Source organism: Condylura cristata, unplaced genomic scaffold, assembly GCF_000260355.1.
Source record: "Condylura cristata isolate star-nosed mole 26May11 unplaced genomic scaffold, ConCri1.0 scaffold00019, whole genome shotgun sequence".
In the NCBI taxonomy this organism is placed as follows: domain Eukaryota; kingdom Metazoa; phylum Chordata; class Mammalia; order Eulipotyphla; family Talpidae; genus Condylura; species Condylura cristata.
The window spans coordinates 2,102,337-2,120,808 of NW_004567120.1; the positions used below are offsets into that span (position 1 = coordinate 2,102,337).

Below are 18,472 nucleotides of genomic sequence, written 5' to 3' on the forward strand. Positions count from 1 at the left end.
AAGTAAACTAATGGTGCCAGTTTTCATTTACTCTGAAAAAGCTATTCATATAAGCTATTCATTTACCTTTCAGGTAGACATTCTGAAACCTGGATGATTTTGATACCCACCCAGGAACAGATTTTAAAAAAATAAATAAAAGTCCTTCTTTCTAACAACAAATCTCTGGACAGTGGTCAGGAATTTGTATTTTAAAAATTTAGCAGGTGATTCTATTAGCCAGGTCTAAGAAATAATGCAGTTATTTTAGATGTTTGGTATCATATCCAACCAGTCAAGTGTCACATCTATTCCTGTTTCACTTACAGATGACATAGCACTATTGTAGATATGCCAATACCATGTTTTGGATAGCTTTTAATTCTGTAGAAGCTTGGTTTACAGAAAATATTCCTTCTATAGTATTAACTTATCAATTTTCATTTATTCTCTCTTTCAAAAATTTATATAGTTTCTGAGTGAGAATATTTCTTAGATATTTCAAATTTTTTAATGTTAAAATGGGTGCCACTGGTCACCAAAAACAGTAGAGAAATCTAGTGTTTTGCCTAGAATTAAAAGTGTCATGAATTAAATTACCAAAAATGGTATCAAAATCAACTTCTGCACAACTCCAGAATCCATTATAAAAGGTATAACAATCAGGGGAAAGCCTTGGTGAAAAAAGGAGCTGTTGCTTTATGGTAAAAGAATGCTCGGTAGTATCAGGGGAAAGCCTTGGTGAAAAAAGGAGCTGTTGCTTTATGGTAAAAGAATGCTCGGTAGTATCAGTTGCCTGCCAACTAATCTCTATACCCAAGAATGAGAATCTTGGTGTGCATTCCTGCTGCAAGTTTCTAAAGAACTGTGGTTCTGAGACTTCACTGTCTGGAAACTCCCTCAAAGACCTATACAAAGGCTTCTGTATGGTTTGCCAGACTCAGTATTCCTAAGCCTGGGACACCTTCTTGAGTGGTTAGCTGAAAATATTTACAGACACAGATATCAGCTGCAGATCCCTGGAGCAAAGACACACTTGCAGGATTGGAATGCATGCTCAAAATGAAAAGCCTGAGAAGACCCTAAGCACTCACCTCTAACTGATCTTAAGGCACTGCAATGCAGGGAGTAAGGGCTAAGACATAACTGTAAACAGTCTGGAAAGAGTTGAAGGAGTAAACCAATAAAGAGCTAATACAAAATGAATGAAAAAGCCTTATTTTCATTTCTTTATAACATAGCTTGGCATTCACAAAACCTTCATAAAAGCACCAACTGATCACAAGTTTAAGGAACAGAAATTTCAGAGACTACAGATAATAAGGTATAGAATTAATATAGAAAATCACTTAATAACAAGCAAACAAAAACAACACACAACACAGCAAAAACAAGCTCCATGAAGTGGTGAATCTGATTACTAAAATTGTGATTCCATAATAACCTAAATTACTATTTTTCAATAACAAAAGTATAAAGCATGCAAATAACACGGTATAAGCTCATTAACGAAAAAAGAAATCAATAGAAATTGTCCATGCATAAGTGCAGGCAGTGAATTACTAGACAAAGAATTAAAACAACTGTCTTGAATATGACTTAAGTCAAAGACTTAATATGCTCAAAGAACTAGTGGAAGGCATGGGTAAAGAGCTAAAGAAACCAGGAAAATGAACATAGAGAAAATATCAATAAAGAGAGAGAAATTAAAGGAACCAAACAGAAATTCTGGTGCTTAACAGGACAATCATCAAATGAAAAATTTACCATAGTAGATCAATTTGAGTAGGCAGAATAAGGAATCAGGGAACACAAACACAGGTCAGTTGAAATTATCTAGTTTGTAGAGAAAAATCAGAAAAGAATGAAAAATTAGCAATGCCTAAGAGACTTGTAAGATACCATCAAGTACACTGATATATACCTAATGGGAGTTTCAGAGAGGGGAGAAAGAACATTTAAAGAAATAATGAATGAAAACTGCCTAAATTTGATTTAAAAATCCCAATTGTAAACATCTAAACATCTAAAGAAGCTCAACAAACACATAAGATAAACTTATGTGTACATCCACAATCACACACATTATAGTCAAATCATAAAAAGACAAAGAGAATATATTGAGGGCAGGCAAAAAGCAGCTCTTCACATATAAGTACTTAAGATTTACAGTTGACTTTTTGTTCTGAAACCACAAAGGCTGAAAAGCAATGGGATGTCATAAAGTGTTAGAAAAAAAAAAAAATCAGTAAACCAAGAATTCTGTATTCAGCAACATTATATTTAAAAAAAAAATGGAGGAGGGCCCTCCCTGGTGGCGCAGCGGGCTAAAGCACAGCACTAAGAAGCTTAAGCCACTTCCGCATGAGTTCGATTCCCGCCTGCCCTGGAGGAGATCCACATGGCGAGGCAGACCTCTCCTGACCCGCCCGCTGCTCCCCTCAGCAGTGTACTTCATTAATCTGCCTGTTCTGCTCCCCACTCTGTCTCTGGTGAATCCTCTCACCCTCCGCATCTCTGGCCTGTACCCCAGTTCTGTATGAATAAATAAATCTTTAAAAAAAAAAAACAAAAACATTAAAAAAAAATGGAGGAAAATGACAATTCCAGATAAAAATGGAGGAAGTTCATTAGTAAATTGTTCCTCTGCAAATGTTAAGGTGAGTCCTCCAGTAAGATATGAAAGGGCATTAAATTTAATTCATGCCATAAAAAAGAGATGAAAACACTGGTAAATGAAACTACATAAGAATATATAAAATCCAATACTATAGGTTTTTCTGTTTTATTTTGTTTACCACTCTTTCTTTACTATATGGTATAAAAGACATGCATACAACAACAATGTTAAATCTCTGTTAAGGAGCACACAAAATATAAAGATATATTTTGTGACAAATAATATAAAAGGGGGAAAGCAGCTATAAAAGAGCAGAGTTTTGCATACTATTCAACTAAGTTGGCATTAATTTAAGTGTTATTACTATAAAGTTAACATGTTATAATACTCAGGGTAAGCACTAAGAAAAAACTAAAAATATATAGAAAAACGAATTAGAAGAAATCAAAAAAGGTACACTAAAAGTAATGACCTAGTAACAAATGCAACAAAGCAATGCACTATCACCACACCAATATTAGCATGATAAAACTCCAAAATACTGACATCATGAATATGCTAGCCATGATTTAGAGGAATGTCATTCATTGCTGGTGGTACCATCACTTTGGAAGAGTTTTCGAAATATATCCATAAAAACAGAAACCAATACTAGTATCAGACAATATAGACTTTGAATTAAAAATTGGTACAAGAGGCAATGAAGGACATTATATATTGAAAAAGAGGTTAACCCATCATAGGCTGTAACAATTATAAACACTATACATCATGCAACAGAACCTTAAAATATAGTAAGAAAACACTGCAAGAATTGAAGGAAGACACAGACAGTGTTAAAATTTTAGCTGGAGATTGGCCCTCCCTGGTGGCACAAAGGGTTAGGACGCAGCACTGCAAGCTAGCAGCAGCAGCTTCAGTGAGTATGATCCCCAGCCCAGGAGGTGATACACACAGCATGGCAGACCTCTCCTGATCTGCCCTCTGCTCCCTTCAGCAGTGTACTTCGTGGATCTGCCTGTTCTGCTCCCCACTGTCTCTGGTGAAGCCTCTCACCCCTGTTAACTATAAGCCCCTGCACCTCTGGCTTGTACCCCTGTTCCATATGCATAAATAAATAAATCTTTTTAAAAATTTTAGCTGGAGACTTTTAATACCCATTCTTCACAATGGATAGGACAACCAGACAGATCAATAAGAAAAAAAAGAGTACTTTGACAACATAAACCAATTAGTCATATGTAGAATAATCAACCCAACAGTAAAATACCAAGGGAAAATATCCAGTATTAACCAAATCTTACACTCTATAAACAAACCTTGATACATTTAAAAAGAATGAAATATCTTCTCTGAGACACTGGAATTAAACTACTAATGACTAGCACAATAAAAATTCCAAAATTAAAATAAAGGGAAATTATTAGTGAATCAAAGAAAAAATTACAAGTGAAATTAGAAAATATTCTGAAATTAATGAAAACAAAACACAACAACCAAATTCTACAAGATTCAGTTAAAGCATTATTAAGAAGGAAATATATAGCAGTAATGCCTATATTATTAAAAAACAAAAATCTGAAATCAGTAACATACTTTTGAATCTTCAGGAACTAAAACAGAAATGCAAACTAAACTCAAAAAAATAGCAAAAGGGTACAATAAAAACTAGAGTATATGACAACAAAATAGAGAACATTAAAAACATAAATGAAACTAAAAGTTGAGACTTTAAAAAGATGGACAATGTTGACAAAGCTTTAATTAGGCTGAATGCAAAAAAAGAGAGGAGACTCGAATTACTAAAATCAGAAACGAAAGTATAGATATTAATAAAGAACTTGCATAATAGAAAGGATTGTAGTCGAATACTAGGAACAACTGTATGCCAACAAAGTAGGTAACCTAAATAAAATGGGCAAATTCCCAGAAACACAAATGTAACAACACTGACACAGAGAAAAAAGAAAATCTGAACAGACTTTTTTTTTTAAGATTTATTTATTTATGCATACAGAACTGGGGTACAGGCCAGAGGCTCGGGGCGGTGAGAGGCTTCACCAGAGAGAGAGTGGGGAGCAGAACAGGCAGATCGACGAAGTACACTGCTGAGGGGAGCAGCGGGTGGGTCGGGAGAGGTCTGCCACACCATGTGGTCACCTTCGGGGCAGGCGGGAATCGAACTCACGCGGAAGTGGCTTTAGCCTCTCAGTGCAGTGCTTTAACCCGCTGCGCCACCAGGGATGGCCCTGAACAGACTTTTTAAAAAGAAATTGAATCTGTAATCAAGAATATCCCAAGAAGGACAAGACAAACCAGAGGACTTCATTCATGAATGATATGAAATATTTATTTATTTATTTTTATATGAAATATTTAATTAACACCAATTATTTAAATGCTTACAAAATATTAAAAAGAATACTTCCTAACTCATTCTAACAGGCCAGCATTACTTGGGCCAACACCCAAGTCAGATAAGGATATCCCAAGAAAATAAAACCACATTGTTTCTTACTAATAATAGATGCAAAACTACCAAAATGCTTACCAACAGACCAAATTCAGCTGCATAGTAAAATATTATACATCATGATTAAACAAGATACAGCCAAGAAATGTAAGGGTGAGTCAATGTATGAAAATCAATCATGTAATACACTGCATTAATATAATGAAGGAAACCACATTATGACCTCAGCTGAGGCTAGAAACGTATTTGACAGTATTGCATCAACTTAAAATTACTCAAGAAATTAAGAATACAAGAGAAGTTCATTAATTTGATAAAGGGAAAACTCACACCTTACTCAACAGTAAAAGACTAAAAGCCTAAAAAGGAAGAGCAGGATGCCTTTTACCACCTTTATTCATTATTGTTTTGGATGTTGTAGTCAGTGAAATTAGTCAAGAAAAAGAAAAAAGCATCTAAATTGGAAAGAAGAAATAAAATTATCTTTATTTGCAGATGGTAGGATCCTATATATAAGTAATTCTAAAGCACCCACCAAAAAACCTTATGAACAAATTTAGCAAAGTTACATGCTACAAGCTGAACACCCCAAATTAGATAAACAGATCAGAAAACGATTTCATTTATAATGTTATCAAGATATAAATTTCTTAGGAATAAATTTAACCAAGGAGGCTCAAGACTTAAACACTTAATATTCCAAAACACTGCTGAAAGTAATTAAAGACTTAAATAAATAATGGCATCTCGAGTTCATGGATTGGAAGACTTGATATCGTTAAGAAAGCCACCTCTTCAAAATAACAAATTTTGACCTCTGTATTACTGAAAGGTGGTAGAGAGTTATAAAAGTGTGGTAGTTAAAGTGTGGACTTTATAGCCTGGCTTGCCACCTAAGTTCAGTGGCCTTAGGCAAGCTTCTTAAGATGTTGCCTTAGTTTTCTTGTCTTTAAAATGGGCACAATGATAGTAGGTACCTGACACAAGCTATGCGACGGCTATCGTCTGACAGATTCCGGGTAGCTCGGGAAAAGCTCTGAAAGATCAGACTTTCCATGCTAACTTATGTTATGACCTCCCTTTTTTGTATAATCGTAATATCAAAATATTCTGAGCAACTTTCAGCCTACAATTGGATTGCCTCAGCTGCATAAGGCCTGCCTGCCCTGACAAGCAAGCACTGCACCAGGGTGAGAAATTCCTCTGAAGTCAAAAGTGACTTAACAACTGGCTGATCAATAAAAACAAAAGGGCTGTTTCTGCAAAGTCTCTCACTGCTGGACAGGGGAAAACCAGCCTTCTATTCAGCTTCTACAGAATTACTCAAACTTCCTACTGTCTGGCTTTAGATATGGAAATTCATCCAGGTTGCCTGTTTTAGAGCTAGTCAAGTTTTTTACCTGCTACACTTCAAAGCGATCCACAAAAGTCTTTCTGGCTAGTCTTTCAGGATTCTACTATCTAGTCTTTAGATAAGGAAATTAACCCATGTCTCCTTTATAGAGCAAATTACACTTTCTACTGTCTGGACCTCAAGGAAACTCACTTAAAACCTTTTAGCAAGTTTCTTCAAAGAACTTTTCCAAAACCTGATTAGCAAGAAATTTCCTCTTCCTGCCTCCCAAGATGTCTCAGGTAGAAAAAACCATCAAATAATAGATAAGGTTTAAAGGACTTTATTCTTATCTATCTTCACTATAGTAATATTAGTCTTAAACTTTGAGCACCTATGTATCTGTTCTTTAACCTTGATTTTAGAATGTTATAATCTCAAGTAAAGGTCAAACGACCCCAGACCATTCTTAGAAAAAAGGTGATTGTGATCTCAACCCCTTTCATATGCTAATACCATCCCCCTGCCTGCTGGAAATGTATAAAATAAACCTCTGCTGAAGGCAGAGCAGGAAGATTTGCACCCAACTCCGACTCCCGCGTCTTCCTCGCACCCGCTCCTCTCCCCCTCTTGGAATTCCGAACGCCGACGCCTTCCCATCTTAGGGTCCTGCCTGTGTTGCCTCCAGACACCTCAAAAGTTGAAGCTGGTCTCCGACAGGTACCTCATAAAATTGTTATGAAGACTAAGTGTGTGTGTGTGTGTGTGTGAGTGTGCACAGGTGGGTGTGGCCATTTAAAATAGTGCCTGGAGGAGTCCAGTAAGAAGGTGACAGGGTGAAAACACTGGGCTTGCAAATACTCGCAATTAGATTGCAGTAAAACAAAGTCAAAAAACACCTGAGAGAAAAGCCGGAATCTACAGCACATGCTAGGAAATAGTCTGTTGAAAGAGAAGGAAAAACTCCAAGTGAACTTTGCTTATAATAATGGATCAGGACAACCCATGGGGGGAGTCCACTGTGCAGAGGTCCCTATGGTTGTTGACTTGGGCACATACCAACATCAGGGACTCCTGAGAAGCAGCACTGGAATGGGTAAGACGGTGTATGAGTGGGAACCCAGGACAAAGGGTGCACTGCTGGAGAGCTGCTGGGGTGTGGGGTGGATGGCAGGGGGCGGGGTCGGGGGGGAGGAAAGACCAGAGCAAGGAGTACTAAGGCTCTCAATATAGAACAGCTGGAGCCTGAATCTGCAGGCAGAAGCAGGTTAGTACCTGGGTCTCCTCATAGGAGAAGCTAGTAATGGAAGCCATAGGTGGGCTATTCAAAACAACTTCTACACACCCAACCCAGTTAAAACCTAGCTAAAACCAAAATAAAGAAGTGCTTGAGCAAACTAGGGCTGGAGCACCTGGCAACAGAAACAAACTATCCAGGATAAAAGTCTCTGTGCTAGAAAAGAAAAAAGAACAACTGGCAAGTGACTCCATATCAACTATAAACCATGCCAAGCACTATAGCTCATGCTTAAAAATAGCCCACAGTGGAAGTGGACATGATACTATAAGAGATTAACACCAAGTACCATGCCAAGAGGGGATCCACCTGTATGCCATACAGCTTTGGCACCCACAACACAGCAGGAAGTTTGAATATCAGAGTTTCCTGGAGGTGAATGTTGGCTGTTTTGTACTGTTTTATACCTACTAAACCTCACCTATGCCAGCCCTTATTAGCTTACTTAAAGAGGTGCAATGACAGTCTAAAAATCTATCCCTATTACAGCACATAAAATTACAACACATGAAAATTACATAAAATATACCAGAAATGCCAGAGCAAAAACACCCTAACAGGAAACCCTATCCAGCATAACTGAACACAACAGAAGGTACAAAATAACAATTCTAACAATGCCTATGGAACTCAAAAGCAAAAAAACACCCCCCCAAAAAAGAGGATATAAAACAACAATGAATAGAAATAAAATATGAGGCAGCTACAATTAGAACTAAGAGATAAGAAACATTATGGCTGATATAAAAATACAACTGAGGGCCTCAAGAACAGACACACAGAAGCAATGAAGAGAATTAATGAGCTCAAAAAACACATTTTAGAGAACACATAGAATAGAGAGAAAATAAAATGGTATAAGAGCCTGTTGGGATAACCTAAAGAAAATCATCTATATCATGGAGGTTCCAGAAAGAGAAGAGAAAGCAAAGAAAATGTATTTAAAGAAATAATTGATGAATTCCACTCCTGGGTATTTACCCAAAGGACACAAAAACATTAATTACAAAAGAGCACCTGAAACCCTGTTGATTACAGCACTATTCACAATAGGTAAGCTATGGAAACAACCCAAATGCCCAAAAATAGATGACTTGATCAAAAAGATGTGGTATATATACACAATGGAATATTACTTAGCAATCAAAAAAGATACACTCAATACATTCACAGCAACATGGATGGAGCTAGAAGGGATCATGTTCAGTGAGATTAGCCAGAAAGAAAAATAACAGATGGTTGCTCTTACAGGAGAAATATAGGGGACCTAAATAAAGGATGGTGGGAAGTAAATATAACAAAGCAAAAACCAAAATCAACAGGCAACTATAAACTGGAGACATTCTTGGGGGGAAGTGTGGGAAGAGTTACAAATGAAATAATACAAAAACACAAATCCCAAGACAAAATATAATAAAGCTGTTAAAAACAAAGATAAGGACACAATAGTAAAAACTTCAAGGAAAAAAGGAAACAATAAGTCTATCAGCAGACTTCAGTAAAAACATTTTAAGCATGAAGAGCCTGAAAGGAGATATTCGAAGCACTCAAAAGACTTGCAGCCCAGAATCCTTTATCCAGCAAGATTAACACTGAAGACAGAAGGAAGAGTAAGGAGCTTCACTGAAAAATTAAAAGTCATCAATATGAAGCTTCACATGAAAGAAATTACAAAGGGATTATAAACGAACAGAACGTGAATACTGAGGCAACAGACACCTAAATATCTTATCCTGGAGGGAGAAAAGAGTATATTTGTGGTGCATCAGAGTGAGTCAGAGACTAGACTGTACAATAGGTCACATAAATAGCCTACTATGCACTAACTTCAGGAGAACCCTCAAACAAATTAATAGAAATAACACATAAGACAATGAAAATAGAATTTAAAATAAGAGCCTTCAAAAAAAAAAAAACACAAGAAACCACAAAAAACCCAAAAGCATAACAAATGACAATGAGCACTCATGTCTCAATAATCACCCTAAACATAAATGGCCTGAATTAATCAAAAGGTGTAGAGTGGCTGCATGGATTTTAAAACAATTTCCAACCTCCTATAGTTGAAAAGAAACTTATCTTACCAACAAAAATAAGCAGAGTCTTAGGGCTAAGGCTGGAAGACAGTTATCCAAACAAATAACCAAAAAAAAAAAAAATCAGGAACAGCTATACATATATATGATAAATAAATAAATTCCAATCAAAGGTAATAAGAACTATATACTATGTTATGATTAAAAGTTTATTGCAACAAGAATAGCACTCAAATATATATGCACAGAATGTTGGAGCACCAAGATACACAAGACATTTACAAAACTTAAGAGAACTATTGATAACAACATAGTAATAGTACAGGACTTCAGTACCCTACTTACGATAATGGACAGATAGACAAGACAAAGAATAGATAAGAAAATAATAGCCTTAAATGAAAAGATAAACCAAATTCATCTACCATATATCTATAGAACACTCTGTCTAAAACTGCCACATAAACATTTTTTCAAATGTACATGAAACATTTTCCAGATTAGACAATTAATTGGGACACAGTCAATACAAATAAAACTTCAAAGATTGAAATTATACCTAGTATTCTCATTGGCTATAATGCCATGAAGTTTGAAACCAACTAGAAAGAAAATCTATGAATACAAGATTAAAGATTAAACACCACACTGGTAAATAAAAAAGGATATAAAAGCAGAAATTAAGAAATAACTTGAGGGTCCTCACTGGTGGCATAACGGGTTAAAGCACAACACTATGAAGCAATCCACAGCCACTGCAGCACAAGTTCAATTCCCAGCCAGGGAGGTAACCCACACAGCATGGCAGACCTCACCTGACCCGCCTGCTGCTCCCCTCAGCAGCGTATTTCAGTAGATTCACCTGTTTTGTTCCCCACTTTGTCTCTGGTGAATCCTATCACCACCCCTACACCTCTGGCCTGTACCCCAGTTCTGTATGCATCAATCAATAAATCTTTTTAAAAATACCTTGAGACAAATGAAAATGATGAGCTATCAGAATCTGTGGTATGCAACAATAGCAGTGTCAGGGGTGAAGATAATACCAATATAGGTTGCCACTAAGAAGTAAGAGAAGTTCCAAGCAGTGTTATACTATACCTAAAACAACTTGAAATGAGGAACAAGCAACATTTCAACTTAGTAGAAGGAAGGACATACAGATAAGAATAGAAATAAATGAATTCAAGATAAAAAAGAATAGACATGCACACACACACACAAAATCACAGAAACTATGAACTGGCTCTTCAAGAAGATAATAAACTTGTAATCAGGTTAATGAAAACACTAATAAAAATCACAAATGACAGGAGAGAAATCATCACAGAAAGCACGGAAATACAAAAAAAAATCTTAAGTGGTTATTGTGAACAACTAAATGTCAATGTTCAATAATTTTAAAGAAATAGACAAATTACTAAATCAACTGTGACTAAACCAGGAAGAAATGGATGAACTGATCACAAGCATGGAAATTGAAACCATAATAAAAGATCAAGGACAAAAAGAAAGGCCCAGAAAGGCCCAGGAAAGACAACTTTACAAATTTTGTCAGACCTCTGAAGAACTATTACCTATCATGCTCACATATTTAAAAATACAAGATGGAATGTTCCCAATACACTTTATAATACTGACATTACACTAATACCAAAAACTGACTGCCTGATAAACACTGATGCAAATTTTCAACTAATGCTAGCAAAATGAATTCAACAGTATAGCACAAGGACTATATACCATAATCAAGTGATATGTAGCTCAGAGATGCAAGGATGGTTTAGTATATATAAATCAAAAAAACATAATACATCCCATGAACAAAAGTAATGATAAAATCATATGGTAATATCAATAGATGCAGAGAAAGCATTTGATAAGACTCAGCACCCATTTAGGGTAAACACTCTAAACAAGATGAGAAGAAACCTAATTCAAAGTAATAAAGGCCATATATCACAAACCAACAGCCAATAAAATAAAATACTTAATGTTAAAAAATTGAACATTTTCCCCATAAAATCAGGAATCAGACAAGATTGCCTATTGTCACCATTTCCATTTAACTTAGTATTACAGGTTTTGGCTATACCTATAAGACAAAAACAGCAAATAAAGAAAATTCAAATCAGAAAATAAGTGAAAATATCACTATTTACAAATGTTGTATATCACAAATTCTAGAGACGCCATAAAAATTTATTAGAAACAATAGTTGAATACAGCAATGTGGAAGGTTACAAAATTATCATACAAAAATCAGCCTTTTATAAACAAACAATGCAGTAAAATAAAAAAAAAATTCCATTCATAATTGCTTCAAATGGAATTACATACCTCAGAATTAGCATAGGTAAAAGACATACAATGAGAACTACAAGATGTTACTATTGGACTTAAGATAGCTACATAAGGAGACTGAAATACATTCCATGGTCATGAACAGGGAGAATCTATATAATCAAAATGACTAGCCAGCCTAAAATGACATCTACAATCTCCAACAAAATAGCAGCAATAGATTTTCAAAGAAATTGAAGAAAAAATATTGAAATTTATATGGAAAACTAAAGGTCTCAAATGGTGAAAGCAACCCTGAGGGACTTCAAACTTTAAAGTAACAGTACTAAAAACAATATTGTACAGACACAAAAATACACAGGCCAGTGGAACTCAGAAATAAATCCACGTACATACCAGCATCTAATTTATGCTAAAGCAACAATGATCATAAAATGGGTAAAGGACTGTTTCCTTAATGTGTGGTACTGGAAAGGTTGAAAAGCCACACATAAAAGAATGAAGTTGAATCAATGGCTATCCCCATACACAAAAATAAACTTTAAATGGGTAAAGGTTTAGAGAAAAGAACCTGCAACAATAAAATACATAGAAGAAAACATTAGCAATACAATCTATGATAACAACAATAAAGGTAGTTTTGGTGATTCAAGCTCTATGACAAGGGAATTTAAAAAAATAAGTAATTGCGATTACCTAAACTAAAAACTTTCTACACAGTGAAGGAAAACACGAGATGATTAAAAAGATACTCTATTGAATAGGAGAAAATATTTATATAACTGATAATGGAATATCCACGACATAAAAAACTGATACAATTCAACAATAAAAAAATAAATATCTTACACTTAAGAGAGTAGCACATGTTACAGACTTCCAACAAATGTTGGAGAGGATGTGGAGAAAAAGGAGCCCTGTTGATGAGAATGTAAACTGGTGTATGGAGAGCAATATGAATTTACCTTAAAAAAAACCCTAAAAATAGAAATATGATTATGATCCAGCAATCCCACCCCTGGGCACATAGCCAAAGAATATTAATCCATCAGCACAAAAACCCCTGTGTTCCACAATGTTCATAACAGCATTATTTACCATAGCTAGGGGATGGAAGCTGCCGAAATGTCCATTGACGGACTTCTGGATCAAGAATATACTGCAGAGTATTATTTAGCCACAAGAAAGAATGAAGTGCACCCATTTTTCAAAAAATTAAAGGAGTTTGAGAATTACATGTAGCAAAGTAAGTCAGAATGATAAAATGCATGTAATTCACAGAGCAGACAATTCGACAACATAAAAAACACTTTCAAAAGCCAGTGAGCTTTAATAAATGTTCTGGAGGCTCTGCGGCTAAGAGGGAAGGGGAGGGATAAAAGGGGATATAAATGGCAGTGATTGGGGGGAAAGTCTTAGTATTAGCAGTACAGTTGGAGACAATATTCTACCTGGGACCAATTAGTGGTTACCTACTGAATGGTTATTGCTATGATGTTGTGAAATAATAAAAAATAAATATTTCCACTACATTCCATTTATCTTCTACTTAAGAATAGGAAGCAGTAATCTGATATATTTGTGCCTGTTTTTCTTAGCTTTCTGCTTGTGAAGTTTTCTTTACTGAATGCTTTTTTTTTTTTTAAATCATTGTTTCTTCTGAACTCTGCTAATATTTTATTCAGGGCTCTATTAAGATACATATCCTAATATAATAATCTAAACTGAAAACTCCTTAAGAAAGGAAATTTGTCATTATTTTCTTGATAAAGGGAAAACTAGTTCAGCTGGCAATAGGATGTAAAGAGAAACTGAAAAGTGAACCAGAAACCACAACTTGCAAAACTATACTGACTCACAAAAATAGAAAAAACTAACCAAACCATGATATACAAGAAACACTAATTTCAGACTCTCAACACCAGTTCATTCAGACCCACGTGTTTTAAATGAGACCACAGAAAAATAAGCAGTGCCTAGAATGTCATAAGTGCCATGCAAATAAGTTTAATGAAACAAAACTCCAACTCTCTCTCCTTTCAGCTTTCATTATTTTATGACTTAATGAGAACCTGTAGAAAGCTGATTCTCTGCAGTGATTCTAACTTCATCTTTAACTCAGTTTGCTCATCTGTGCCTCAATTTGCCTATCGCACAGTGGGGACAAGTAATGACACCTGCTTTGCATGGTTATTGTGAGGATTAAATGAGTCAATGTAGAGCGTTGATATGTAGAGTCTTAGAATACCGTCTAGCACAAAGAAGTCGATGTGTTAGCATTATGTGTTGCTGAAGCTCACATAGGTCCATACTGAAAAATTCCAAAATATCTTTAATACTAGTTACAATATGGGGCACTGATCTTAGTGGCAAATTACGTACCACAATAATGGCACTGAATTTTTAAACCTTCAATTAGTTATTTAAAAAGGCAAAGTGATGGCCATCCACCACTATAAAATTGAGCCTTTACTTGATTTACCCACTCCATTTTTTCCTTTTTGATAACCACTCTTTTGTTCTTATAGTCAGTTTGTTTTGTTCTTTTATTTATGTATCACATATGAGTGAAATCATAATGGATTTATATCTGATTTATTTCACTTAATACATTCTAGGTACATCCATGTTATTGAAAATGGTAGTTATTTCATGTTTTTTATACTTAAGTAGTATTCTATTATGTACACACATGGAAACTAGACTTTTGGTGGTGAACAGTATATATGCAGATGTTGATGTAAGACTGTATATGTGAAGTGATATTATAAACCAGAATTACTTCAATTAAAAAAGGAAGCAAAGTGGTAAGGTCTGAGAACAGAAAAACTTCCTCGTCACTGCACAGCCTACTTAATGCACCTCGATACCAGAGAGAAATTTAAAAAACAGGTTAATTTTGTATCTATGAAGGCAATTAATTGCATTTTTTCAGTAACTCTGCATTTTCCATAATAAATCTAAGTAGGGAGGAGGAAAATTCAAACTGATCAGAGTTGATTGGAAGAAAAGATCTAGTTAATCCCAGTTTACCTGGAATAGACCATTTGCTTTGTCAAATACATAAGAGAAGGAAGTTGTAAGTAGTGAGGTCCTGGGATTGGAAAATCCAGGACCCCAGCCATAATTTTTAAGTTCAGGAGTATCTGTATTTAGAAATAAAGGAGTTTAATAGAACTTGGAGTCAGGTTTTGTCCAGTGGGAATCTTGATATTCACTTAGCGACATGGGAACATTGTAGGACAAGAGTTTAAAGGTGCTAGAAGTGAAATTCTAGTATAGAAGTGGTAATAAGTACTAGCATAATCCTTTGAGAAGAGATGGAGATTTTCCGATTCTCCAATGAGAGAGGATAGTAGAAATGGGAGATTCCACTCTGAGAAAGGTAGAGGCTGTTGTGAGGAGACTAGATAATATGAAAACTCCATTGTAAATTGAAAGAGTTTATAAGGCCAAAAGTGTTAGTAAGAATAGATAATCTAAGTGATGAAAATACAGTTTCTTGAGGTTTGTATACAGAAGTATCATGGAATTCTGAGTCTGAAAGCAGAAGACAGACTGTGGAACCATTTTATAGATAAGGAGGGGATGGAAGGTTCCCTGGTGTGATAGGGCACTCTATCACTAGGGCACTCTAGAGTAATAAAATGGTGGTATAATGAGAAGCAACAAGAAATAAGGCTCCTATTGATGAAGGCAGGAAATATCAGAAAGGACGGTGTTTCTCTAGTTTGAGAAGAGAAGGATAAATGCAATCCCGGGGGGTAAAATAAAATATTAAGAATCCCCACAGGAAACGGATGCAAAATGTGGGGTTAATAGTGGAAGAGGACTGCAGGAGGAGAGGAGTGGATTTCAAAGAAGATAACAAAGAAGGTAATCATCAGAAAAGTAGTGGCCCTTGAAGAGTTATGAGGGAGGGTAAAGAAGACACTTGTTAAATGAAAAATCAAGTTTCAATATTAGTTAAGAGTTTATTAGATAAAGTAAGGATTCGAATCCTGGGAAGCAGCATGGCAGATTTTACACCGTGTGAACTGTTCCAAATAAACCTAAATTTGAATTTAGTTTATATAGCCAGAAACAGTAAGTCATCAACATCAGGAAACAATTCTTGGAAAGAGGGGGTTTCTGACTGTAAATAGTCCCATCTGGAGATAAGCTCAAGCTGGAGAAAGGCAGTGCAGGATCCAAACTCCTGCCTTCAAAGAATACCCTGCAGAGGTGCAAAAAGCCTGAGTACCCGCTGTTTAAATCTTCATCCAAGCTCCACAGTCATTAAGGGAGGTTGAAAGTCTTGAGAGGCTGGTTTACCTGCGGGCAGCAGAATTTTGTATAGGATGAAGCCTATAAATATGGTTTGTTAATTTGCTTGTCAGACCAGGAGTGGGATGTGCAAAAAATTTTACATTATGTTTACACTCTTAAGTGTGAGAAAAGCGTGTACAAGGGCAGGGCCATAGTGTTATAAAAGCAAGTTCACTAGTGTTAGCTGTAAGAAAAAATGTGGGTTCCCAATGGGAATGACTGAATGCTCCTCAAAGCAGGACTGAGGGATTCTCGTGTGAGTGCACAGAACCCCGGCGTTAATATGGGACTCCCATTCCATTGGAGAAGATGAGATATTGCTGAAGCTCATAGGGACGGGAAAGGAGGGCTTAGCAATTTGTAAAAAGGGGAGACTTCGATAGAATAAGTTATATTATGGAGTCCCAACGGGGGGGAGGGTCACACAAAAAGGATGAATCCCAATGTCCGGGGGAAAGGAGAGCTAGTAAGAGCAGAAGAAATACTCTGGAATTACTAGTAGATGGGAATGGGAAAATATGGGCTCCTAGTTCATTAAGACGCATTCCTGGTATTCAGTGTAATCAGACTATTTAAAGATACCAGGTAAATGGGTTCCTCAATTGGTTAAGGTGAGAGCCCCCAGGAGAACACAAGGCACACGTGGTTGTCCGGTACAAGAAAGGGGAGCCCTAGCGGGTAAAAGCAAGAAATTCTTGTGGGCAGGGCCAGGAAAGAATGTAAGAAACCCTAGGTGGGAAGCGTTGGCGCCATGGTGGGACCCTCATGAAGATCTTTAAAAATATGGTTGCAAGTCAAGAGATTGGATAGTGGGCGCTTCACGGGGAGCTAAAGGAAAACCGCAGTGTGAGGGCTAAGAACACGGGGGACACCAGTGTGACTAGGGCAGGCGATTATGCTGGAGCATAATTTCCCCCACCTCAGGGGCCCAGCTCCACTTACCCAGGCAGAGTTCAAAGACGTAGGCATAGTAGGACCAGAGCACGACGAGGACGATAACGAGCACTGGCACCCAGGAAAGTACCCGGCGGCAGCAGCGCAGACCCCCAGACAGAGTCATCTTCCAGCCCCGCCGCATCTTCGACTCGAAGATCGACCAAGCACGCCTGCTGGCGCTGGGTCGGAACTGCCGGAGCGGCAGCCGGGAGGCGGGAAGGCGCGCCGTGCGGCGCTCCACTGCCTAGCCTGGCGGGAGCCTCCCCGCCGAGCCGGCACCACCTGTGGGGCTGCGGCGCGCCTGGCGGGCTCAGCCGCATGAGTCACGGCGTGGAGGAACTGGCCCCGGAGAGCCGAAGGTGACCCGCCGGGCCGTCGAAGCGGGGCACGTTCGAGGGAGCACAGCCCCTCCCCTCGCTCCCCGCCCACCCCTCGCGGAGAGCGAGGCGCGGGGTGGACCGCTGCGGAAGGGTGAAGCGGAAGAAACTTGGGTCCGCCCATCTGCTCTTGCTGCACTGCGTCCCCCTCACTTCCTCTCCAATCTCTTTTTCTCGCTGTTTCTGTGGGTCTGACTCCGTTCCCCCTCCCCCACAAGCACACAGGCTGCGTGAAAGATGCGAACCGTGGCATCTCCCGACTTAAAGGCCAGCCACCCCATCCTCTCCCGCTGCCCGAACCGTATGCTTAACACGTAGGGCTGCGGTCGCTGCTTTGGTAAGTCTTTGGCAGGGCTCTTCCTCCTTCCTGCTCTCTTCCCTTCCCTCGGAGTTCTCTTTGTCCGTCTTCAGACCAAGAGAATATGTTGGTTCAGAAAAACAAGTGGGAGACATATTAACTCTATGAGGAGTCAGGAAAAGCTACAAAGGTAGTGATCTGTAACTTGAGTTTTAATAAATAAATAAAAGTGCAAGACTGAGGAGAGGAGAAGAACCTTTCAGACAGAAGAAACAGCGTTTCCCAAAGCACACAGTAATGAAAAGCCAAAAGTGTTCAAGGAACAGTTAGCGTGCCTCCAAGAGATGTGTGAAGAGGGACTGAGAGACTGGCAGTCTAGAAGGAGGACCGGGAGTGACGGTCTGCCAGGGTGTGTGGACATAATCCTGTAAAGCAGACTATGAATCTTGTAAAGCAGACTTTGGGAGCAATGAAATGACATTATCTGAGATGTATTTTTGTGAAAGAACTG

The 18,472-nt window shown here is 37.5% G+C and overlaps 1 protein-coding gene across 2 annotated transcripts in view; it reads right to left on the minus strand.

The window, feature by feature from the left end:
• ZDHHC15 (zinc finger, DHHC-type containing 15) overlaps positions 1–17,566 on the minus strand; it is a 79,222-nt gene extending 61,656 nt beyond the window's left edge. For both annotated transcript variants that reach the window (XM_012727261.1, XM_004685599.2), the window contains exon 1: positions 17,293–17,566. In XM_012727261.1, the coding sequence (XP_012582715.1) occupies positions 17,293–17,428 (136 nt within the window). In that variant the 5' untranslated portion in view covers positions 17,429–17,566. The remainder of the gene's footprint in view (positions 1–17,292) is intronic.
• Positions 17,567–18,472: the final 906 nt, after the last annotated feature.